Source organism: Chlorocebus sabaeus, chromosome 4 (genome assembly GCF_047675955.1).
Source record: "Chlorocebus sabaeus isolate Y175 chromosome 4, mChlSab1.0.hap1, whole genome shotgun sequence".
NCBI lineage: Eukaryota > Metazoa > Chordata > Mammalia > Primates > Cercopithecidae > Chlorocebus > Chlorocebus sabaeus.
In genome coordinates, this window is record NC_132907.1 from 13,786,769 (window position 1) to 13,814,666 (window position 27,898).

Genomic DNA, 27,898 nt, shown 5'->3' on the forward strand with positions numbered 1-27,898 from the left:
GCAACTAGTTACTGTGGGGGGAAATGAGCTCTTTAGGACCCTGAAAAGCTTTAATAGGAAACCACGAAAATTCTGATGTTTATAATAACTTCTCAAAACAAAAGTGCATGGATTGGGCAATTTCTTCAAGGATAATACTGTAAGCATCTGGCACAACAAAGTAAGAACTGAGCTTTTGTAGGTTCAGGAAGACAATACCTTATACAAACCGTATTAGTGGCAGCTGTGCAATACTCCACTGCACTCTATGGAGGTGGGGAAATACTGGGCTGACATATGCTGCATCTTTTTCTGCCCCTTGCAGTCACAAGACTGTGATAAGATTGTGTAGTCCTAGCTAATTAAATAAAAAACTCACTCTAAGGTGTGTGTGTTGTTTTGGCATCCAGTATTCACTTGAAATTCTGCATCTACACAATGACTTAAAGGAGCCACCCAAATGGTTGATTCAGAACACATAGCTAAAACTCCTTCACTACAATTCAAGGAGCATCCAGTATCTGTGAAGAGTTAGAATTTAAAATTTCTCAGTTTGTTGAACAATGTGTTCAAGATTTGTGTTTTCAGAAGACACACATCACACAGAAGACTAAATCATGTTTGAGACTTCAGTATGAAAGATGTTAATCTATATATTTTTACTTGCTAGCCTGCAGAAACAAAGACTGCATAAAAATATCTAAAGACTCTACAAGTGGCCGGGCGCGGTAGCTCACGACTGTAATCTCAGCACTTTGGGAGGCCGAGACGGGCGGATCACGAGGTCAGGAGATCGAGACCATCCTGGCTAACATGGTGAAACCCCGTCTCTACTAAAAATGCAAAAAAATAGCTGGGCGTGGTGATGGGCGCCTGCAGTCCCCCGGGAGGCGGAGCTTGCAGTGAGCCGAGATCGCGCCACTGCACTCTAGCCTGGGCGGCAGAGTGAGACTTTGTCTCAAAAAGAAAAAAAAAAAAAAAAAAGACTCTACAAGTATTTATTGTACTTTGGGCCTAAACTACTCTAATGGTCTTATCCTGTAGCTGAGATGATGTTAAACTGCTCCTTTTAGGGGTCTTTATGTATTCCAATCACTGAAATTCTCTAGAAAATAACCTTACTACTCTCAACTGGGCCATCAGTGGGACAAGCAGGAAGTTTCCTAAGTACTAGGATTGGGAGGGGGAATACACCAACGTTTTTTTTCCAGTAATTCATTTTAATGCCTTACATTCTATAATTATGGCGGAAATGTCCTTATATCTTAAAAAATCCTTGATATTCAATAATTTTGAGGGTCCATATGCTAAATCAGTACCCTGCAGAACATGATCTCTTGGACGGTCTTTTTTTGTGAGTGGAGGCAGATTGCATGTGGATGCCAAGCTTAAGGGCATTTGAGAAATTAAACAAGGTCAAAGGAATTACTTACTGTGGGGTTTCTGAGAGCCTTTAAAATATAAATCTCCAATTTTGCGTGTTGGGGGCACATGGCACTCTGGGAGCTATGGTATGTAGCAATTTCCAAGTTTATTTCAATATGGCACTCTTTCTAGGGTACCTATCTTTTATATAGTGCTATAGAATGAAAACTGTGAAGGGCATAATAATTAAATTGTTTAATTTGAATATTCTATTAGTTGATTGATTTTATTACCTGGCTGCTAATTTCAGTAAGACTGGGAAATGGATCCAATTTGGTTAAATACGTAACTAATTAATTAATTAATCAATTGGTTAGAATAATCCATCTAGTATACCTGGACACAACTGGCTTTAGGTCACACCAATACAATGCTATTAATAGATTATTTAACTTACTGATACAAACAGAGCAGGATCTTATTGTACAGTACTCCCCTGTTATCTTAGGGGGATACATTCCAAGCCCTCAGTGGATGCCAGAAACCACAGATACTATCAAGCCCTATATATACTATGTGTTTTCCATCTCAAAACTGAGATAGCTACTAAGTGACTAATGGGTAGATAGTATATAAAGTGTGGATACACTGGATAAAGGGATGACTCACATCTCTGGCAGGACAGAGTGGGACAATGTGAGATTTCATCATGCTACTTAGAATGGCACACAATATAAAACTTATGAATTGTTTGTTTCTGGAATTTTCTATTTAATATTTTCAGACTGTGGTTGACTGTGGGTAACTGAAACCACGGAAAACAAAACTATAGATAAGGAGGGACTATGGTATTATCTTTTGTAGACTGCTGGAAGAAATAATAGATCCTAAATCAAAAGATTTAAGTGAAAAATGTTTCATGGTGATTATGTTGAATATATATAAAGCATGACTTCAATAAAATTTTAAACTAGGTCCCTAATAAAGGCCAAATATAGTGCTATTTTATTTAGATACACATTGTGCCTTTATAAATTTATAGAAAGTAATTTTGTAATGTTCTTGCTTACACTCAGGATTTTACCTGATATTAAAACACTATATATAAATATGAAAGTAATTTCATAGTTTCTGCAACCTTTGTCAGCTGGTTCATTTTAATCTACAGAAATAAAAAGACACACCAAACAATGCTACAAATAAAGATTTCAAGTGATGCAAGATAGTAAATAACAAGGAATGTACAGCATATGGTTAGGCTGAATAACTCTTGGTGTTGATGCTAGCTGACAGAACAGGATAAGTGTTTCCTGAGTATAATCATATTGTATGGATTAGCCACACTAAATTTTTTAAATGAATATTTATCCATATATACCAGATTCAAGGATTTCAAAGTCTTACTAAAAGTGAGAAATCTTCAAAGATCTAAAAATATTCCTTAAGGAAAAGCATTTATATTTACCAAAAAAAGGCAAAATAGCAGTACAATTCTGCACCTCGGGACTGCTCACAGATGCCAATTTAATCTGTTATCCCAGTGAGCACTCCACATAAGTTCAGTATGTTTTCAATTTTCTAGTTTCCTGTGTTACAAAAAAAGAGAATGTTTTATTATTGAGAGTCCAAAATTAGACAACATTAAGCAGTTCGAAAGTACAGTTAAAAAAAAAAAAAAAAAAAGAGAAAGAAACTAAGTAAAATAGCATTAGATCATTTTAAATTTTGACATCTAAAAAGATGCAATACAAACCAAAACATCAATGTTTTCTAGTCAATCTGATAACCTTTAACAAGAATTAAAAAGCAGTATCAAAAGGTAGGAAAAATAGAAGAAAAGTTTTCTGCAATGTGAAAAACTGGAATGCTCTCCTGCCCCTGGGGAACAGCTGAATTCTCAACATGGGCCACACAACCTGCTTGGTCTAGCCTCCCAGTACCCCTCAGACTCATCTCAGGCCCTCTCTTCTGTGCTCCCTCCACTCTCATCACACTCACACATTCCACCTGGGCACAGGTTCACAGGCTGCTTCCTGTCTGAACGCTGCTCTCTACTCCCTACTGTACCCTTTCACTCCTCTTTATCCTTCAGATATTGTTCAAATGGTGATTCTTCAAGCTATATCCTTTTTCTGTGTTTCCCCTAAATCCTGAATTCCTTCAAAAGTTTATGATTATATATCTACGTAATGATATGATTAATGCTTGTTTTCTCTCATACACAATAAATTATATAATATCAGGGAGTGTGTATAGTTTGCTTAGCAGTGGGACAGAAGCCATAGTCAGAATTCTGTGCTTCTCAACAAAAAGTGTCTACTGTTGATTTCCTTAGTCAATGCGAAATCATGTGGTAGGCCTACAATGCAAACTCAACTGAGAGGTTATCGTAGGAATTACAGAGGAAATAACATTGTGAGGGACTGCCAAAAGTATTAGAAATCCTGCATAAGTTTAGAATTGAAAACAATGAATGAAGCCAGGCTTCCTAGATGAATTTAATGAGATATACTAGTTATTACACTGTGGTGACATGAACTATAAAATCAAAACTTTCTGTGGAATCTTTTCTTTATCACTAAAAGAAGTAAAATTGTGTAATAATTTATTCTCGGTTAATCTTTTCTAGTTAAACATGGCTAAGAACAGAAGAAATATGAGTGTGGTAGAAAATCTTTGTTCCCATACAAATTCTTCAAGGACTCAGAATTTCAAAAACTCTTGAAAAACAGTCACTAATTGTTTCTATAGAATGTACTTAGAATGTGTATTTCATGTACTTCTAGTAAGTTTTATAAGCAGGTGATATTTTCTTTAGCACAGTAAACTGAAGATGAACACCATATAGTCAAAGAGTTTTATAAATGGTAGTGGCTGATTAATGCTGAACAGTTTAATTTGTAAGATGATAATTACACTATAGTAATAATTAAACTGGTTTTATGGCTAAATTTGGCAAGTTAAAATAGCTCATCCATGTAAAGACAGTCCCTTTTTCTCTTTCAGAAACACTGAAAAGTGTGTCATTCATTAATCCATTGAAAAATTGTTTAAATTAAAATCACTCACTAGCTGTGTGACGTCCAATAAATACTTAATTTCTGTGCGCAATAAGTTTGTGACATTACTTAACAGAATAGGGTCAATATTTGCATAGCTTCCACTTAAGATGGTATCATTATTTTTTAGAGTAAACTTAGAGGTTTACAGAATACATCTATCTCAGGTTATAAAATGGTTTTAAGACATTAGAAGTGGCATTTTTTAAGAGAACTTCCAAACCACATAGGAACATTCAATTATAAAACTGTGACTATTACAATGCATTTCAACTTACTAATTTTCTTAATATTTTTTCTTACGTGGTTGAAGAAACATTACTTTCATATAAGGATAACATTTTACTTTATATGTCAGATCGCCCAATGATAACATTTGACAATCTGTTGAGAAATTATCTGTAGGATAGCTTTCACAATTTATTTAAAAAACCCAAGTAATGTGCTAATTTTTCCTGTATGAACAATATTTAGTTGCTCACTATTCATGTTTCTATCAACTCATTAAATTTTGTTTTAAAGCCCAAACACTCTGAGAGGTCACCTTTACTTTGCTGCTACTTTACATCTGTTTTGAGGAAAAAGCTAAAAACCTACTGTCTTTTTACACCATAGAGAGGAGCTAAAGAAGGATCCCAATGAAAAAAATAGACTTGTGTAATCACTATCTCATTTCACTCTTTTACTTAAACTTAATTCCTGAAAATTTAGGCATACTTATTCTCAAAAACAAATATACTTACACAGGGCTTGAGCTCCCTTCTCCATCATTATGGTTTTTTTTTTTTTTTTGAGATGGAGTCTCCTTCTGTCGCCCAGGCTGGAGGGCAGTGGCACGATCTTGGCTCACTACAAGCTCCGCCTCCCAGGTTCACGCCACTCTCCTGCCTCAGCCTCCCAAGTAGCTGGGACTACAGGCGCCCGCCACCACGCCCAACTAAATTTTTGTATTTTTAGTAGAGACAGGGTTTCACCGTGTTAGCCAGGATGGTCTCAGTCTCCTGACCTTGTGATCCGCCCACCTCGGCCTCCCAAAGTGCTGGGATTACAGGTGTGGGCCACCGCGCCCAGCCTCAGTTCTCCATGTTTAATATGACATAAATATATGTTAATATTTTCCAGAATGTGGTTAAATATTTCTACGGTAGTTTCCAAACACATTTTCTTGTGAAAACTGTTTTTTTATATTTCACTATTTAGTATTTTTATTGGTAAAAGCAACTTTACCACACATTTTCTTTTATATTTGATAGACATGGTTTGTTCAGATACTTTGAAAGTATACAACATTAATAAAAAATTCATTATAAAGCTCTGTGAACTTAATAATTTATATTTATTTTATATCTGTATTCCTTTTACAGCTATTTATATTTGTTCTGAAGTCGCTAAAAACTTTGCAGAGTCTTTCAGGTATTAACTAAAGTCATTTCTCTCTGTATATTGAGTCAAAATAAAAGGAAAGCTTCCCCATCCCCCAAAAAAGTGGTTCTCAGATAAACTAAAATGCCCAAAATCCATTCCCACATATAATAGTGCACTTACAAATCTGGAACACAATTCCAAAGATTTCAATTTAGAACTTTATAACTGATGTACTCCCTTCGCTTTGCACAAAATTATTTGTGTATATCCTTGTCTCTGAAAAGGTTATAAACCCAGTTGAGTAAGTGAACCAGGCACAAACTCTGGAATAAAACACTGGCTGTGCTGCTCTGGCAAAACAACTACATCTTTATGAGCCTTGGTTGCTTTTCATCTGTAAGAAAGATAAATTAATACCTATCTTGTAGGGTTTGCGTGAGATTTAAATGAGAGATAACGTATACAGCACTTATCAAAATTCTGATTTATTTTTATATCTCTCTCTCCTTCTATACCTTGTCACTATAACAATGACTTAGGATCGCAATAAATGTTCAACTAAATGTAAAAATTATTATGATTTTGTTTTATAGATAAGTATTTAGTTTTTCTCAGAATGCAAAATAACCCTATGGTATTTCTAAAGTACTTAAAATGTTACATTGTAAAATACCTATAAACAGTTAAATTTAAAAAATGAATACTTTTCTCATGGATATTTCATATTTTTAATTGCTTCATGAATTTTAATCAATAATAGTTAATAAATATGGAAGTATTTTATTGCTAAATCATTCATGTTTTGAAAGCGGTGAACAGTTAAATACATAATAGATTTATAAATATTGAGAGGGATCTTACAGATCATCTAGTATAATCCTTTCATTTTTAGATGAGAAAACTGAACCTTGGAAAGGTAAAATGACTTGCACAAAGTATTGTACACACACACACACACACACACACACACACACACACAAAATATTTAAGCCATAGTACTTACGACCACTCCTTCCCCTACTTCTGTTTCTTTTTTCTTGAGGTGCAGAGATAGAAAAGCTAAACAGTGGAATCACATGTAAGATGTCTGGTGGGAATGTTGGAAGGGACTGAAGGTCATGCAATCAGAAGGGCTTAGAAAACTGAAGTTTAGAGGTAGGGACTGATGTATTTTCACCCATAAGTAGCAAACTAACCACATCTGCGTTTATTTGTGAGTCTACAGATAGAGTACGTGAACCTAATTGATGTTTATGTTTTTGATGACCAGCTGTCAGAGAAAAAAAATCATGTGCTTTAGGAAGGCAGGAAAACATGTAGCAGTTTTAATTTTAAAACATAAAATAAGGGCTAGCCATTAGTAATCTAGAATGTCTTACTCTGATGTTTTTTTTAAGAGCTAAGGCTTATTTTTGCTTTTGTTTTATAGAAGCTTCTTTTTCTTAATTTAAAAAAATTGGGAAAGTACAACTAGTATTTAAAAATTTTAAGAGACATAAAATTTCAGTCTCCTGTATTCAAAATGGAAAAAAAATCCTATAGTATAAAAAATAAGAAAAAAATACATAATTTAACACTTTGCTTTATTTGAGCAAAAGAGGAGGCATTATACAGTAGGGTATCAACCACTCAACATCTGATTGATACATGCTAAACTAAATTTCTCTTAATCTTTAAAATGCTCCCTGACATCTAACAGGTGTTTTTCATTTCTACTCAGGGGCAGTCTGCCTAAAGGGCCTACAATGATATAATTAGCAGACCATTCCCAAAAGCTGTTATGGTTTACATCAACTTTGTCAACTTTTAAAATGGTGAAAATATACAACATGAACATTGACACAATCACCTAAACATAGAAAAGAAAAGGAACATAATATTAACTGTCTGTATGTTTGGAGAAACAAACACGTTACCCTTATTAAAAAGCTAAATAAAAATATTTAGTCTTGATTCAGAGCTAAACTTCTTTCATCTCTGTATCATGCATATCAGAAACCCACTTAAGCAACACAGTTTACTCAGAAAATGTTAGCAACCTCAAAACCTTACCTTTGGTTCACACATAGAGTGGAAAGATCTAAGATGCAGCTCTCCAACATAAAACCAATGTTTCCTTCTTCCCTCAAACCATGAAGTCATTATCAGACAAAACAACTGGACTGAAAGTGCCATGAGGACAGGAGCTGTGTCTATTTTCTACTGTCTGGGATCCTCAGCATGATCAATATTATGCCTGGCACATAATTCAATTTCAACTCATTACTCACTTGTCTACTAACTGACTGAATGAAGTACTTAGTTTCTGGAATGTTTCAAACTGCTTATAATTTTATTCTTTTCCATATTAATCCATAGGAATAGTTTGGCTATTTCAATGTTTGTAAATTGAAAATATTTTTGGTTCCCTATATAAAAGAGATCACACTATGCCTTGAACTCTATGAGCTCTATCAAGGGGTTATAAGTTATGAATAAATTCAAATGATAAGCATAAACCAGAAATGATTTAGTGCATTATGGGTTTTTGCATATATTGTCTAAAGACATTAGGGACCCAGCATAGTACAGAGATAGCAATTTTAAGTACATGTAAGTGCATGTAGATCAGGCCAATTGTGGAGAGAATAAAAACACAGTGATAGACAAAATAATCCCGCTATACAACATTTATATGCTGGAAACTAAAACATGTTCCCACTAGGCTGCCAGTTTCCTGATGGCATGAATTGTGCTTCTTTGCATCCTTATTATCTATAACAGAATTCTAAAGCTTTTTGCTCTCAGGAACCCTTTATACTTTAAAAAAAATTTGAGGGTCTCGAATTTTGACTCCACATTTTAGTTTAAGTGGACTATTTGCCATATTGAAAATTAAACCTGAGAAAATTTAAGCAGATTCATTATTCCATTTAAAAATAACACAAATCCAGAATATGATAATATGAATAATACATTCTTTATGAAACATATTTTCCAGAAAAAAAATGTTATGAGGGCTTTGTTTTATATTTTTCAAATCTGTTTCATAGCTGGTTTGATGGAAAACTTGGATTTTCACTAGCTTCTGCATTCAGTCAGCTGTGAAATGTTATTTTAATTGAAGGATATAAGAAAATCCAGCCTCCCACAGGTATGGAATTTAAGAAGGGATGACCTTATGGACACCTAGGAAGGGCCATTGGAAAACCCCAGGTACCCTCATTCCATACTGTGAAAATCACTGAACTATAAAATCATCTGCTATAGCATTATCATTTGATAACTACTTACTGAATTAACAAAAACTTTTGAAAAAATAAATTCTCAGAGCATATATACACACACCCAAATGATGATATTCTTTATAAATGCTCATTGTTTTGCTGTAATGAAATATGAAGTGTTTCAACTTTGCAACTCATCACACCTAAATTGAAATATAGGCTGATGCAGGGTAATCAGAACCAAAGAGTGAAAAACAGTGAGAATATACAATGCCAAAACTTGATAGAAATAAACAGATGATGAGAAAGAGACATTTTACTTGAAAAAAATGCCAGGCATAACTAAATTAAATGGCTAATTTGAATGCTATATGGGTCTCTTTTAAGCAGTAAATTAGATTGAAACACTTTACTGAACACAAGTTGGATTCTAATATTTTTAGTATCCTACATGCCGTTTCTAATTAATCTATAAAAACCATGAGAAAAAAATTTTTGCTTACATTTTCAGCATTTCAGCTTTAAATATGAATAGAAATTAACCAAATACCAGAAACAATATATTGATTCAAACATTTTACAATTCAAAAATAACATTTTCTTAAAAATAACTTTAAATAAGTTCAAAATGAAAATATAATTTTTAAGATCATATGTTAGATTTTCAAAAATGTCACCTCACTTCTTGCCAAAGAACAAAATTACTTACTTTTCCTTTTCTTGAAGCTGATGCTCCTGAGGAGCCATTTTAGGTTCTGTCCCAAGATTCTTTTGCATTCGCTGTCTCCTTTTTCTACTTGGCGCAATATCAGTGACATCAAGACTTGAAATAATGGAATCATCTTTACTTACAGCAGCTAAAATAAAATGAGATGAGAATGTGACCCAACAAAATTATGCATATCCATATCATTGGTGAGCAAAATATTAACTTGCTGTTTTAGCACTGATGTAAGGTGACAATTAAAATATAGCAAAACTACTCTTTCAAATCTTTATGCAGATTCGTTGAATGAGGTCAGTTAGATGGCATATGATACTTTACTACTAACAAAACATCATGTATATTGTACACATGGAATAATTAAATCAAAATGATCTTTGATGTTGGGTGAAAGTGTTCTTGGAGATTTAATGGAGCTAGTATTTTTATTAGGACTGTAACTAGAAATCATAGCAACAATGACAAAACTGTGTTGATTTTTTTATTATTATTATATTTTAAGTTCTGAGATACACGTGCAGAATATGCAGGTTTGTTACATACGTATACAAGCACCATGGTGGTTTGCTGCACCCATCAACCCGGCATCTATATTAGGTATTTCTCCTAATGCTATCCCTCCCCTTGCCCCTCACCCACCGACAGGCCCTGGTGTGTGATGTTCCCATTCCTGTGTCCATGTGTTCTCACTGTTCAACTCCCACCTTATAAGTGAGAACATGCAGTGTTTGGTTTTCTGTTCCTGTGTTAGTTTGCTGAGAATGATGGTTTTTAGCTTCATCCATGTCCCTGCAAAGGACATGAACTCATCCTTTTTTATGGCTGCTTAGTATTCCACGGTGTAATATGTGACATATTTTCTTTATCCAGTCTATCACTGATGGGTATTTGGGTTGGTTCCAAGTCTTTGCTATTGTAAGCAGAGCTGCAATAAACATACGTGTGCATGTTTCTTTATAGCAGAATGATTTATAATCCTTTGGGGATATACCCAGTAATGGGATTGCTGGGTCAAATGCTATTTCTGGTTCTAGATCCTTAAGGAATCACCACACTGTCTTCCACAATGATTGAACTAAGTTGCACTCCCACCAACAGTATAAAAGCATTCCTATTTCTCCACATACTCTCCAGCATCTGTCGTTTGTTGACTTTTTAATGATCGTCATTCTAACTTGAGTGAGATGGTATCTCATTGTGGTTTTGATTTGTATTTCTCTGATGGCGAGTGATGATGAGCTTTTTTTCATGTTTGTTGGCCACATAAATGTCTTGTTTTGAGAAGTGTCTGTTCATATCCTTTGGCCACTTTTTGATGGTCTTTTTTTTTTCTTTTCCTGTAAATTTGTTTAAGTTCAGTGTAGATTCTGGATACCAGCCCTTTGTCAGATGGGTAAATTGCTACAGAATGGGAGAAACTGAGTCGATTTTGAATAGTGTGCCCAAAGTTTAATTTTTTCTCCCTTAAGCCCGTTATTTTTACTGTGTAATTTTGCAGCATGAGTGGTTTTTCAGGTACACATATATTACATTCTGGCAGAAAAGCTTGCATGTTGAGTTCTCACTCTGTGTAGTTCATGCTTTACTTGATCTCTCTGAGACAACATGGACACTGTTGAACATTCTACTGAAATTCCTCTCCTTTTTTTTCTTATTATAACTATTAATTTCTAGATCTTATGTTTTGGGCCCTTTGCTATGGGTTTTCCATGTATTACCTTGTTAATCCTTAAAATTACTTCATAAAGTACTTATTATTACTATCTTCATTTTATTTTTAAGGAAAACAAGGCTTCAGAGAGGTTAAGTGACTTTCCCAAATCACACAGCTTTTGTTCTTATATTTTGTCATTATGACAATTAAAAAGTATGTTTTCCTAGTGGGTAAACTATTCTTTGATCAAATATTAAGTGAAAGCCCATCAAAGCATAGTTTACTTCCCAAAGCTGTTTAAGTTTTAGGACATTTTTTTATTAGCCTCTAAAAATGTATTGGGAATAGATAAGGGTAAATTAAAAAGGAAGTGGTTTTTTTTTTAAAACACATTCAAGCTGAAAGATTTCCCAATGCTATTAAGCTAAGAGATGACTAATGAAAGTACAAGTATATGCTTGTCTATGAACAAAACTAGCAAAACTCTTAGAGGTAGAGGACATTTCAATTACAGATGTATAAACTGGATAAAGATTATATTTAATGTCACAGCAGATATCTAGGAAAAAAGAATATTAAGTTTAAATTAAAATACAAGGCAAAATTTTAAAAAATAAAATTAGTGAAAAGTTTTATCATTCATTTCAGAATTCCAAATGATGTCTTACAAATTGGCAACCAAAAAGGATACTGTATGTGGGAAGTGATTACATCATGTGTTACAATGTCTGCAACTTACTTTAAAATCCAACGTTACTAAAGGTATGTTAGTGAGGGTGGACTATAACCAAGATGTTTCTAGCATCTAATGCGGAATGCACCAGGCAGGAGCAGGCTGATGGGATCAGAAATCTGTACTCCTAAGGGGGTCACTCCAGGTCCTTTTGTTATTCACATTTCAATCAATAACTGATGACTTACTAGTAAGTATACTGAATGACAAAATGTATGCCTATTGATAAAAACAAAGCGTGTAAACTAACTGGATGAACATTGCATATGGATTTTCATGAGTGAATTAAAAGTACAAGTGTTATACAGACTGGCTAAAATATATTAGAAATACTGCTCATCATTTTACAGACAAGGTGTAAAAATATCATGAGGCCTATTTACACCTAGAGATAATCTTCCGCTAAATTTTTACATGGTTCTGTGTCCAGCTATGAACCCTGAACAACTGTGGTTGTTCAGGAAACTTTTTATTTGTCAAAAATGAACACTTTCTATGAGGTAGTGACTGGGAAACCTAAAAGGACAGAGAGCTTGCAATTTTTTTTCAAACTTACAGGACAGGTTCATGAATTATTTTGTGCTTACTTGCAAGTAAATATTTAGTTAATAATTGTATGTGTGGCAAAATTTAATTTGAGAATTTTATTAATTGCCTTGAAACAAAATTGTGGGAGAAGTATCTAATGTTCTCATACTTCAAACTTCTTGGTGACTATCATTATTATACCACAAATAAACTGAAGTTGTGTGTGACCAAGTACTTCCGGCCAGTTCACCACATTATGATGCATTCCTCTTGATAATTACACTGTAACCTTTCTATAAAATTGGCATGAAGAAAAATGGTTAGCTGTATAAGCTTAGTTACAGTTTAAATGGAATACATCTTTTTTGGTTTGTGTTTGCACCATGGGAACAGTGTTCCTCTCAGTTTTTCACATAACTGTAATAGCAAACCATATTGTAATAGATGCTCTTACTTCAAATATTTCTTTACAATGAAGTTTCAATATCTATCTAGCCTTTAAAAAAAGGCAAAAACAATCCATTCTGTCCTTCTCTCTTCACCCTGAAACCAGGATAAAAAGGCACTACTCCAACACTTGGCACCTAAGTATTAAATTGCTCATCTTGAATATTTTTCAACATTTTTTTCTTTTCTTATTTATTTTTATTTTTTTTGAGATGGAGTTTTACTCTTTTCGCCCAGGCTGGAGTGCAATGGTATGATCTCGGCTTACTGCAACCTCCGCCTCCTGGGTTCAAACAATTCTCCTGCCTCAGCCTCCCAAGTAGCTGGGATTACAGGAGTCTGCCACCATGCCTGGCTAATTTTTGTATTTTTAGTAGAGACAGGGTTTCACCATGTTGGCCGGCTGGTCTTGAACTACTGAGCTCAAGTGATCCATCCACCTCGGCCTCCCAAAGTGTTGGGATTACAGGTGTGAGCCACCGCGCCTGGCCTACATTTTTCAGATTTCAACTCATCCTGCCTTTTTCCTGCAATTGTGATAATGTTTGGTCTTTTCATTGTCTTTGGTCTTGATGCTAAATACTACAATTCTGTTCTGACATTAGCTCCCTTGAACAATGACTGTGGGTCTCCAAATGAGCAATGCTATTTCATATACAACAGAAGGGATCCGAACTATATCAACAGGAGGTCACAGAGAGGAGTTCAAAAATGTCTATAATATTCATCACCTTACATATACATTCAAGTGCAATAATTCAAGTTTTCACTTTCAAGTCTGGTATCTCATTGTTAAAAAAATCAATTCATATTAAGTGTATTAGGTTATATGTATTCATTTTAGATATGAGAGAGAACTTGAACAGAGTTGGAAAAGAATGGCAAATGTTCAAAGGGTAATGAAGAGGAGTGTGGCCTTGTAACAGCATGCATGAAAGGTGCAGGAAATGAGACAGGATAAATATGGGCAGCAGAAAAGAAATGGAAGGAGTAAGAAGGCAGAGAGATAGTTAAATTAGCTTGCAAGTTTTCAAATTCAGGCAGAAAAGTATGGATTCAATATTGACTGGGGAGGTTTTTTTCTTAAGATTCCACCTCCAGAATTCTGTTTTTAATATTGTCATCAGTTTTTTTTTCGTCATGACGTGTCTTTCACCATTTCCAGGATTTATTTTTTTTTAAAGAAGACAAAAGGAGAAAAAACAAAAACAAAACAAAACAAAACAAAAAACCATTGCCAATTAACTTACTACAGCTGGAATACTGATTGGTATAGCCGTGGGACGAATTTCAAGTTCTTGTTAGGTTCACTGCATCTCGAAAATGGGGACTCTTTTCACAAGCCCTGTTATTGTGAAAGGTGGCTCCACAAAAAGCCACACTTCTTCTCATCTGACAGACGAACTGCAGGATCTTGGCAACAGTAGTTCAGACATGAGAAAGACAGGGAGTTAGCTTCCCTGGGTACTCTCAATGTCGGAATGAAATGACACTGTTGGCTAAGCTGCCGGGAATTTGGCTGAATACCCTAAGTTAAATTACCTGGTAAACTTCAGCTTCTGACCAAGAAATCTTTAAATCTCAATATTTTTACAAATCACTTTTCAGGTTTATAATTTGTTTCTATAAGGTGCTCATTATTATCTCATGTTTATAGATGTTTTTCTTTTCATATGATACATAGCTTGACACACAGAAAGAGTCTATAATACTTGAATGAAGATTGCCATCTCTCTTCCCCTTTCCCCGCCACACAGATATGCCCATCTCTAGCCCCCTCAAATACACACACACACACACACACACACACACCCCTCAATGTCCTGAAGCATGTTATTCACAGTTGTGGCGATGTAGCTTATAGAAGGAAGCAGGCTCTAATCTTCAGGTGTCTTGACCATGAAAAAAAAAAATGTGTACTATTTGCAAATGCCATGTCCAGACAAACCAACCAAACAACCACGAGTGGTTTCCCATTGCCTACAAAATGAAGTCCTAAGATCTTAGCCCTGCATTCAAATCCTTCTACAATGTGACCCTCACCTGCCTTTGTAACCACACCTCCCACAAATCTTCTACCATGTATGTAAGCTATACCAAGGGCTGCCGGGTAACAATACCTTTATTTTTGTTCTGTACTTCCCCTGTTTGGAATGCCCTCTACTCCTTTACTGGCTTATCTACGTGCCTCCTTCTAGCACAGCCCAGCTCATTCCAGTCATCCTTGTCTAGTAGTCCCAATCCACAGAAATCTTTCCTGTCTCTGTAGGACTTACAGTTTGACTCACTCATCTTATACATACAATCTTATATTGTTACTCTCTTTTTATGTTTATCTCTTGTTTCTCCAATTAAATTATGAATACCCTATAGCTGGAACCCATGCCTCATGCTAAACCCTAACATATTACTCAGTAGTTTTATACAAGAGAAATATGAAGACTGGATCTCTTATTTTCAAATGTGCATCTTATTGTTTAATCAAAAACTTACTTATAAACCTCCAGATGAGATGTAGGGTAAAATGGAGTAAGAATGCCTGGGTTTGGGTCTCCAGTTCTGCATTTACCTTGGGTATATTACAGAATTTCTAAGTTTCTCAGCTGAGAAAATGTATATAAACCATAATTTCTGAGATGACAAAATAGAGTAAATAAAAATGTACAATGTAAAATGTAAATAAAAAATATTTACAAACATTTTTGAATAAAAAAGTATCAGAAATATCCAATATCATCATTAAGGTATTATTTTTAAAACAGTATGTTGTTAACAAAAGATCAAGTTAATATTCATTTAGGTTATCTACTGTATCTTTTCACTGTATCTTTTCAGACATAAAAAAAGTAAGATAAATACCAGTTTTCCTAATTCAAAATATTCCAATTGTCACAGAGCCAGCATCTATTATGAACACAGAGTACTCAGTCTACTATGACTGCTTTTGGCTGTTTTATCTATTTATTCATTTCACAAGTGTTTATAAAATATTTAGAATCAATAAGTCATTGTTTCATTTCAAAAGATATAAAATATTAAGAGAAAAAAAGCACAAAATCCAAACCTTAAAATACAACCCTAACTGAATCTGAAACTTCAAAACACATATTCTTCCTTTCCCAAGAGAAAACAACCAACCTATGCCTCAGGCTATCTTGTGCCTCTGTAGTATGTCTTGCTGACAAGTACAAAGATAATCAAGAAAAGAGGCTGAGATAAGGTCTATCACACCATACTTCAATAGGCAGTATCTTAAAGTGACCTGTCTTGAGGCAGTAAATTTCTAATCTGACCAAACAAGCAAACCTTATTTTTTCATGCCATTTATCAAATGCCCATTTTCAAATCTGTTATCAGTTGCTACTCAGTTTTCACAATCTAACCTGAATAACTGACGACCATCTTACAAGACAAGTCAATGGTGTAATCTATGAATTAGCAATCACCAAATAAACTGATTATTAACATAACACCAAACACTTAAGAATGTATGTGTCTGAATCTGTGTACATATACTTTCCCAAATGTCAGGCTCCTCTCTCAGCCAGTACAGCTAGAAGTCAGACTTAATGACAAATACCTACTGACACTGGGGTAACTCAAAAGGTCATCTTTGGAAATCCAATACTCTCAATGTCAGAGGCAGGGTGGGCCACTAAGGATAAACCACAGACCCCAGAAGTATCTGCAGCATAAAAAATCGTAAGTTGATTATATTAGATATTTATTTTTCTATGCCTACAAAACATTTCAATGTTTATTTTTTAAAATTTTATTTATTTATTTATTTTTGAGATGGAGTCTCGCTCTGTTGCTCAGGCTGGAGTGCAGTGGCACCATCTCTGCTCACTGCAAGCTCCGCCTCCCGGGTTCAAGCCACTCTCCTGCCTCAGCCTCCTGAGTAGCTGGGACTATAGGTGCCCGCCACCACAACCGGCTAATTTTTGTATTTTTAGTAGAGATGGGGTTTCACCATGTTGCCTAGGATGGTCTCGATCTCTTGACCTCGTGATCCACCCGCCCTGGCCTCCCAAAGTGCTGGGATTACAGGCATGAACCACTGCGCCCAGCCTCAATGTTTAATTTTTAAAAATTGTTTCTTAAAACTTTACAACCAAAGGAATTCACTTCTTCAGACCTTAAGAATTCATTTATTCCTCCACTCATTCAACCAATATTTATTGAGTGTTTTATGAACTATTCTATGCAGAGGCAAATATTAAGGTAAATTTCAGAGGCATTCCTTGAAAAAACTCTGGAACTGTGGCACTCTCCAGAAGATACTACCAGCATGCATTCAAAAAGTTTATAATTAAGTAGGATGGAAAGACACAACTATTTGTAAGACAACCATAAGCCACACAAGCAATTAAAAAGGAACTAATTTAATAGTTCTAAGGTAGGCATAGATTTCCAGCTGTTTACTACATTTCCCAAATTAATCTGTGAACCTTCGATTTTTCTTTTCCATTGTCAAATATCTATTATAACTTGATTTCTTACATTGCTTTTCTTCTTATATAGGTGCTTTTGTTTTGAAAGCATAATCCTTACAATCAGATGGCTCTGAAGTACATTTTCCAAAAGAGAAAATTAAAGGGCTAGCTCACTCTGAGCAAACTGATTTAATAAAAGTCTTGGCTTCAGAATTAGGTTTCAGGATGTTTCAGAATAAACTCAAATAGCAAATCTGAATTGAAACTATACAATCACCTTTTTGTGTAGAACTTTTGGGTAGCCCTCAAACATCCTTAGATTTGATCAAACTTGCAATAATGTATCTAATATTTATAAGCTCCATGAAGGCAGGGACTAAGTTTGTCTTATTCACTGATAAATCAAGACAGATTAGAATGGTGTGTAACACTAAGTAATTTCTCAATAAATATTCATCGATGGCTATAAATTCTTAAATACTAATGGAACCTAATAATAAATAACTTACAAGCTATTTTGCATCTGTGTGAAATACCATATTATTGATTATTTATGCCTGTTGGTGCTAGTTCCAGTTAACATTAAGAAAAGAAAAACATTAGTGGGAAAAAGCAATTTATGAAAGAGCAACATTAAACCTTCAATTTATATCATTTTGAAGTTAAAAATAACAAATCTCTGAAAGCATTTTAAATGGTTAGTAAGTTTCCAGAAAACAAAACTAAAATTTCTCAGCTTTCAGCAGCTACCTATGTCATGAAATGTTTGGAGTCAACACGAAGCTTCATTGTTTTCATAGGTTGACTTCTGTCAACCTAAGACGTTTGTTAGTGATTTCTTCATAGAGATTTCTAAGGATTTTTGAAATTTTTGTTTTTTATTTTACTCAACTGTTAATAAAACTTAGACTTTTTACAAAGCTTAGAGAGGTTTTCATTGAACTAGGATAAATTTAAAAATTGGACAAAATAAATAAAATATAAAACCTTTGTAAAAGAAATGGTATAGGAAATCTTTCAGGATATTTTTTAAAAATAATATATTACTAGCATATTACCTGCAGTGACTCTACATTACCTGGTTAGAACTAGGACAAGATCACTAGCCTGACTAGTAAGTCAAAATCAAATTCTGATAAAATTGGCAGAGTGAATTATTAGCATGATTGATTATCTGGTTAATTTGGTCGATAAGAACAGTGTTATATATCACAGACTCTTTCTCTCTGATCATTAACAGGGGTAGGAAGAGGAACTTAACTGAATTTATTTGACAATGATAAATCTTTCCACTTCATTTTGCCAATGCATGCTTAATCACAGAAAAATCTGGAATAATTTTGATACATTAGGACAAAGCATTCTATATGCACTTCTTTAAACTCCTTTACAACAAGGTTGATGCCTCTGTGATATAATTTGGCCAGTTTGTAGTTGTTCTATGAAAAGGAAACCAGAAGGCTAAATTTCAGCGGCATTCCTTGAAAACTGTGAAATGATTTTCAAAAAAGAGATTTCCAGATTTGCAACACTAGACATGTCCTAACTAGCTTTAAAACAGAATGGGATTAGGCAACACTTTCATTTAGAAGGAATAAGAAACATTCCACACCAAATGGTCAAATAACTAAGAAAATGTTTATATTGAATTAATAAAATACTTTAGAAGAATTCCAAACTTGAGTCTATGAGTCATTGTCTTTATAACTATGGGCAGGCCACATAACAATTCTGTAAAGGTTTATTTTTAAATCTGTAAAATTAGGCGGGGAAAAATTAGACTAAGTGGTTACTTCTGGTATAAAAAATCCCTGATTCTGTAATTTACCTTATGATGCTTTTTAAAAATGATTATATTATCCAGATTTGGTAAGACAGACTAATGCACTTTTAGACCATTTTGAAGCACTTTTAAGTTAGTAGTATTGGGTCAAAAAGCATTGCCCAAATTAGAAAGTTTTACTTAAGAATTTTCATTTCCAAACATACACATGTTTTCTTTATGTTGTACCACTTCATGTTATTTATGATTTTTCAAAATTTTCAACAAAAATCTCATAAGGCTTTTATTTTTTAAATGACTAATTTGTATATCCTTTGGTTATTGGTACTCAAAATTAGACAATTAAAAGCTAAATTTACTTTGAACATCAATTTGACAAGAATAATAACTGGTAAATTTATCATGGTTTATTATAAATGTATTTTTAATGAAATCTTATATTTATGAAGACTGTTTAGCTATCTTCAAATTACAGTTAGCAATGATTATTAGCAATGTGTGAACTCCTTATTTTGAGCATGCTGTCTCAGTAACGTGTTCAGGTCAAAGCTTTCTTAATGTCATTGTCCACAAAACTTGTCATGCCCCAAACATGGAATCAGTCTTGATGCCTTTCAAAACTTCATCATGCAAATCTAATCAGTATCACATAAAAAGTTCTTAGGTGTGTCTAATAATTATCTTCATCTCCAATACTTCCACAGTTTCTTAGATTACTGCTATAGTTTATACATGGCCAAGCAGATAAAATTAATTCTCATTAAAACATCTAGGAGAATTTTTCTAAAAATGCAACTCTGATCGAGTCAGATCCTTTTCTATTGCCTTCAAAACAAAAATAAAATTCCCTAAAGTATTTTTTAAAATGTCATTCTTTTCCTGGTCAGCTTACTTCTACAATTATACAATTCTAGATAATACTAATTGTCTAAAAAACTGTATTCAGAAAGAAATCACTCAAGGTTTTCAATTATCTAAAATAGATCATCAATAGAGAAAGCTTCAACTTGCTAGTAAGTTAAGCTTACTAGCTTAACTGAAGTTGAAGATTAAGATGTAATCATCTTAATCTTCTGTGGATGACATATCAGTTCCTCTGATGCTTCCTTGGTCAGATTTCTTGATAGTTCCCAATTAATTTTTTATTGTTTTCCTTCATCTAAGACAACAGTCCCCAACCTTTATGGCACCAAGAACGGGGTTTCTTGGAAGACAATTTTTCCATGGACCGGGTGAGGCTGGGGGGATGATTTTGCCAGTGATCTGACAAGAGGTGGAGCTCAGGTGGTAATTCTCCCTGGATGACTTCTCACCTACTGCTGTGCAGCCCAGTTCCTAACAGGCCACGAACCGGAACTGGTCTGCTGCTTGGGGATTGAGGACCCTTGCTGTAAGAGATGGATGAAGGCATCATCATCTTACTTGGTTGGCTACCTAAATAGTGTTTATGATTTTCTTGTCAACAGCCCCAAATCCTTAGAATTACACACACTTGTTCATAAGTTTTTCCAACTGGTATTAACTCCTATCAGGTTTGATTAAATCCACTGCTTGTGGAACTAAATTTGCTAAGCAGAATTGCAGGCAATCAGCAAAACTATTTTAAAATATTTTATCTTCCCTTTCTAAAATCTGTATTTACCTAGCAAACACAATCAAAGAAGGCAAATACAGTTAAAAAAGGTTAACGTGTGTATGTCACTCTACTAAGATTTATAAACAGATAGGAAGTCCATATTTCAATCTCATAAGGTATTTTAATCTTATGAAACTGGAAGTGGGGACATCAAATCATAGTATGCCTCATAAAGTTATCTATCTTACTATCTGAAATTCATAAAATGTGCTTTTGTGCATAATGCATTTACCTTGTAAGTTAAAATGCACAAACTGTTACTTTAAAGGATTGATAATTTCGTAGTTATTATCATTTTGTATAAAATGGAAAAAAATGAGAAAAGAATATCTAAATAAGAAACATCTTTCCAATGAGGTAAATGCTTCATGTATACTCACATTTTAAAATTTCTAATTCTTCCATAATAAACTGACATTTAGAAACATGATTCATCATGTTGCTTGGTCGTATTAGGTGCCCCCAAAATTACTGTTTTAATAAAAATAGCACCAAGGAAAATACTGAAGATTATGTAAGTAGAATATAAAAGACACAAAGCTTTTTCTAATTAAATGTGGACAAAGTAACAGACTAAAATTTTGCCAGATTTGTTAATCTATAAACATAACTTCTTTTTTAAAAAGTCTGTAATTTTCATTATTAGGCCAACACTGAATTCAAAGCCTCACACATTTAACTGGAGTTGGCATTTAAAATGTCCCTGTGGAGAATATTCTAGTCTTGTACAAAGGAGTATATTATTTGTAAATAATGGTTACCAGATATCTTAGCCAAGGAATACAGTTACACAAGGGAGGTTAACATAACACAGCTGGAAAAGTACAGAAGAAGAAAGAAAAAGTCTGTATTTTTGTTACTGCTCAGACAGATGAATAGATATATAGATAGACATAGATATCTATATCCATATTGGTATATCAGTTGGAAAATAAAAAATATAAATGTTGTAAGTAAAAGTGAAAAATATTATGCCTAATAGAAAAAAGGACAATGATAGAAAAAAATTAACTTGAAAGAAACTTCCATAAATAATTTGAGAGATTTTTTATCCATAGAAAAACAAGGATGAAAGAAAGTGACCTTCAAGAACGAGTATTCAATAGACAATAATCAATTTCTTGTAGGTAATGTGACTGTTGCAGAGGGAAGTAGAGGAGATTAAGAGACAGGTATTAAAAGGACAGATGGAGGTGGGAGTGGGAAAAGTGGGGGAAAGAGAACAGATCGAGAAATACATTTTTACTGAACCTTTTCTAAAGTTAATCTGTATTATCCTCCCTGATCAAATAAGATATTTTCAAATGTCTTCCAAACAATTATTTACACTATACACAGTTGCTTTTAGGTAAATAATAACTTTTAAATACAGATATCAAATGAACATTTTTATTGGAAATCTAAATAAACTGGCACATTTTAACATCTATTAATTTTCAGCCAAAAAATCTTATGCAATTATTCAAAAAGCAATCTGTCTAATTTTTCCTTTATTTTATATTTATTCATGCATTTCTATGACAATAACAATTATATTCCTAGGTTTCTAGTAGCTACATATTTCTATTTTGTTTATATTTTCAGACAATAAATTATTTAAAAATCTACTAATTGTGGGTAATTATATTAAACACGATAGGTCCAAAGGTCAATAAGGTCATATAACTCACTTCCTAGACTCCTCTCTCTAAGTCTACACAGCAACAGATTAATTTCAAAATCTCTTGTTTCATTAATTGTAATAAAGAAAACAGGGTACTCTAATGATTTAAGCCCTGAATAGTTTTTTTTTTTTTTTATTACCAAAACACCTGTTGCTCTTTTACAACTTATTTCATTAAACACAGAAGAATGTTGATTTTGTTACCCGAGGACATCAAAAGCTAAGAAAACAAACTTTCCTTAACAGAACCATTCTCAGAACACTTTTCTCAACACAAGTGATTTTAACATGCTGCTCCTTCTCAGGATGGGGTTTTTACAAAGTGGTTTACATTATTATTCCAAGCTAGTGTGATTTATCTTTTATATGTTGTAATATATATGCATATTTAACTTCAAAACAGTAGTGCTATTAGTATGAAATATATAAAATTGATTTCAGCAAAAACCAATTTCTAAGAAGTTGAATTTAATTCTATGCCAAACTTATGTTAAAGATGTTTTCAATTTCTCAAGAAGAAATTACTGGTTTTCCACATTGGACAACAGTTTGTGCAGGACTGTGCTTCCTGAAAGAAGAGAAATACAAGAGGTGAGCCCTAGGACCACTCTGTCTTTCTACCTGCTGTACTTTCCAGACCTCAACACAGGGATGAAGGTGGAGCCCAGGCAGACCACAATGACCTCATTCAACTAAACAGGCACAAAGTAGAGCTTGGTGCTCTTGAAATAGCTGGAATTTATAAGGCAAAGCAGTGGGAAAGCATTAACTACACAAAAAACGAGCCCCAAAAGGAGTTATCATAAGTCATTGGATGCATATTAAGCTGCACATGCACAAAGCAAGGCTGAAGACCTGGCAGAAAATAGCTAACTGAAGAGCCATGAGCTGTGATTTGAACAGAAATCCAGATGTCACATACTAAAAGATGCAGAACTGCACTGAAAATGCTAAGCACTCACGTGACACCCCTAAAAGGTCTAGACCCACTCTAATTGAGCTTACAGAAAAGAAGAAAACAGAGCAAGCTGACTTTCCAATAAATTGTCTCCCAGAACAAAAGTCAATGCTCTTTAACGAAAGACAACAAAATCCTACAACATAGAAATCAGAATGTCTAGCATATAACAAAAAATTACTGACATATGAAATAATGGGAAAATGTGACCCATAAAGAAGAAATCACTAATACTTCTAGTACATAATGAGGAGAGTTATATTTCCTTTTCTATTATATATACCATTATATAATAGTACAATCCTTGAAATAATAGAAAAATATATTTTAAATTAGTTACACAACTTCAATTCCAAAAACATTCTTAACTTTGCACATTGTTTTTGAAAGATATGCTCTAAGAGTGTGCCTTCATCTGCCACATCTCCAATATCACTTCCTCTATTCTCTATTAATTTAATCTTTCTCAGTGACAGGCATGCAGCAGGGATTCTAAGTTTTGCAGAACCCTGCATGCACATCAACTTTCTGCTTGTAATTAGGAATGCTGGGTAGGTCAACAAACCTAACACACACCTTCCTGTTTTGTCCTTCCCTTCTCCATAACATTAAAATGTGCTTCCAATTTTCCAATCTCTTGCTTCCTTTATCCAGCTGACACTGGTTTCAGGATCAATACCCTCCCTTCTGGTGTCTCTTTCCTAGATCTCATTCTCACTAAACTGATCCATGATCCTTTCCAGGGTAACTGCATGCTGTAGACTACCTCTTCTGTTGGTAAGATATTTCTTTTAAAAGACTGAATTGCGTTTCCCCAAGATTCTTAAGTCCTAAATCTCCAGCACACCTGAGAATATGACTGTCTTTGGAAATAAGTCCTTAAAATAGGTAGATAATGTTAAGTTAGGTCAAGGAGGTGGGCCCTAGCCCAGTGAGTACGATGTCTTTATTAGAAGAGGAAGAAACGCCAGGGAAGTGCATGTACAGAGAAGAAGGTAGCCATGTGCAAGTCAAGAAGAGAGGTCTCAGGAGAAACCAAAAAGACCAACATCTTCTTCTTCCACTTCTCCAAAGATGTGAGAAAATAAATTTCTGTTGGTAAGTCCTCAGTCCGTAGTATTTTGTTATGGCAGCCTTAGCAAACTCATACACCCCTGAATATATTTTCATTTTTCCTGAAGTGTTCACTCACCTTCTTCATCATTGTGAAACTAACTTGATGGCATCACTTCCGTTAAAACATTATCCTCATCCCTTGAAGTAATACAAGCATATAGAAGAATATTTACCAACTACCGTTACTTCTAGACTATTATTCCAGTCTTTATAGAAAAATTTAATTTTGAACACAAATGACACATCGAGAGAGAAAAAAAACAAGATGAGAGAAAGATATCATAATTGAAAATCTAAATAGCAATGTGGTGTTACAGAAATTTAGTTTAAGAGTTGGTTATATATGATACCTGGTTTTGAATCCTACTTGCCCTGCTTACCATCTGTGTAATCTTGAGCAAACTACTTAATCTCACTGTGGATAAAAACAGAACCTACCTCCTATTTTTGTTGTGAGTAAACTATATTAACAATTGTAAAGCAGTTAGCTTGGCACATTAGTTGTTATACAAGTGCTAGCTATTACCAAGGAAATTGATTTTGGATGGGATTGCTAAGGGAGTAAGTGCAGGAAAAAGGGCCTCAGTGACGGAAAGGTTAAAGTAGCAAGTGTTGATTATATATACGTTAGAAATTTGGAGTTAAATGAAGGTTAGATTCAATCATAATTTTTAAAATAAGAAGAAACTGGGCATGGTGGCGCACACCTGTAGGCCCAACAGCTACTTGGGAGGCTGAGGTAGGGGGATCACTTGAGTCCAGGAGTAAGGCTGCAGTGAACTATGATCACACCACGACTTTCCAGCCTGGGCAGCAAAGTGAGACCTTGTGCCAAAAAAATAATAATAAAATAAAATGAAAATGAAATAAGTAGAGCAAGAGATAAATATTTCTTGTTTATTTGTTTTAAGATAAAGGAGAATTGTGCATGCTTATAATCTTGGAACTTCGTATTTACAATCTCATACAGTTAGTAAAAGTGAGAAATAGAATAAATATCCATGAAGCAAAACACTGAAAGAGATTAAGGAGATTAAAAGTATTGAGTACAGGAACAAACAAGGGTAAGTAGTGTTTCATGCAAGGTTTGTGTCAGCTTACACACACACATACACGCGCACACACACACACACAACGTGTATACGAGTGACCCTTGGGCAATATGGATTTGAACTGTGAGGATCCATTTATATGCAAATTTTTTTAAAAAATAAAAGTTACACTGAATTTGCCTGCCTCTCCTGCTTCCCCTTCCTTCTCTTCCACTTATTCCAGATCTGCCACTCTGAGACATAAAGACCAACCCTTCCTCCTCCTCCTCTTCCTCCTCCTCTCACTCTTCCTCAGCCAACTCAAGGGGAATGCCAGGGTGAAGACCTTTTTGAGAATTCACTTCCACTTAATGAATAGTAAATACATTTTCTCTTCCTTATGATTTTTTTAGTAACATTTCCTTTTCTCTAGTTTACTTTATTGTAAGAATATATAATAGTATTTAATACATAAAACACAAAATATGTGTTAAATGACTGTTTATGTTATCGGTGAGGCTATTAGTAAAGATTTGGGTAAGTCAAAAGTTCTATGTGGTATTCTGACTGTATGGGAAGTAAGCACCTCTAAACCCCGCATTGTACAAGGATCAACAGTACTTGATTGAAAGGTGAAATATATTCTTACTGTGGGTCTCAGTAAAAAGTTTTGAACTTTCTTAGCTAGAGTATATGACACTTTTTAAAGGTATACTTTTTTCCTGAAATGAGAAGAAAGAAAGGATCAGTGAACTGACAGTAGGGAAGTACTATTTTATTTAACAGAATTAATTCACTTGTATATTATATTCACTACACAAAAAGATAGATTTGTGTAAAATTATGTCATGCTTCTTGAAATTCAATATAAATCACTAATATGGCTTCAATGAGTTAATAAGTGCACATTAACTTAAAAATCTTACAACTAAAATTTTTATTTTCTTCTTTTATTTACTTCATATTACTGATTTTTTTTTTTTTTTTTTTTTTTTTTTTGAGATTTAGTCTTACTTTGTTGCCCTGGCTGGAGTGCATTGGTGTGATCTAGGCTCACTGCAACCTCCACCACCTGGGTTCAAGCGATTCTTGTGCCTCAGCCTCCTACTTCATGTAGCTGGAATTACAGGTGTGTGCCACCACGCCTGGCCAATTTTTGCATTTTTAGTAGAAACAGGGTTTTGCCATGTTGGCCAGGCTGGTCTCAAACTCCTGACCTCAAGTAATCCGCCTGCCTTTGCCTCGCAAAGTGCTGGGATTTCAGGCCACCGTGCCTGGCCTTGAATTTTTAAGTCAGTGAATGAATCACTTTTACAAAGTCCAGTGGGACATTCGCAAGATGTCAATTAAATATAAACACTGGTTTTCACATACTTGTGAAAATACTTGGGCTACCTTAGAAACCCCTCAAATGCAATCTTTCTTCTTCCTGACACTGGTCTTAGTGGGTAAGTTCTAGAACTCCCAATATACCATGGCACTGGCTTTTCCTCGTGATCTCACTCACTTGCACAATTTCAGCTATCATGTACACACAAGAATACAGAATCTACCTTTGTGTGTTTTGTAACTCTGGATACAGAGTTCCAAGTGTTTCCTGGACATTTTTTGTGTGTGTGTCCCCAAAGTAAAAGTTCAATATGTAAGCATTTTACATCATTAGTGTTGATTACTATCTTTACTGTCTATTAAAGTAGAAACCTAAAAGTCAGAATGCCCCCATTCGTAATAATTAGCAAATAATTAAGTTCTGTCAATCTATCGCCACATAGTTCTCAGCTCTCCCCTCTCTCTATTTCTGAGGACACTGTTTTAGTTCAGGTCATCACTTCTCTCTTGTTTTGATCCAATACCCCTTTAAATTTATCTCTGCATTTTTGGTCTTCTTTCTCTAGACATTCTCCACACTCCAGTCAGAGTTATCTTTCTAAAATGTCAATTTAATTCTCTGAAGCTTTCTATCCAGCTCGTTTCTTGTCACTCTGCCACACAAACTCTGAGTCAGTAACACAGCCTCTCCCCCTTACTTGAATATGTCCTATTATTTTACATTCATTCATTCATTTATGGAGTCTGGGTCTCACTCTGTCACCCAGTCTGAAGTGCAGTGGCAAGATCATGGCTTGCTGCAGCCTTGAACTCCTGGGTTCAAGTGAGCCTCCTGCCTTAGCCTCCTGAGTAGCTGGGACTACAGGTGCATGCTACCACACTCAGT

At 34.4% G+C, this 27,898-nt stretch overlaps 1 protein-coding gene across 2 annotated transcripts in view; it reads right to left on the reverse strand.

Annotated features, from left to right (window-relative positions):
* Positions 1 to 27,898, reverse strand: part of XRCC4 (X-ray repair cross complementing 4) — a 291,571-nt gene that overhangs the window by 97,259 nt on the left and 166,414 nt on the right. For both annotated transcript variants that reach the window (XM_007977339.3, XM_073014634.1), the window contains one exon: positions 9,684 to 9,831. In XM_007977339.3, the coding sequence (XP_007975530.3) occupies positions 9,684 to 9,831 (148 nt within the window). The remainder of the gene's footprint in view (positions 1 to 9,683; positions 9,832 to 27,898) is intronic.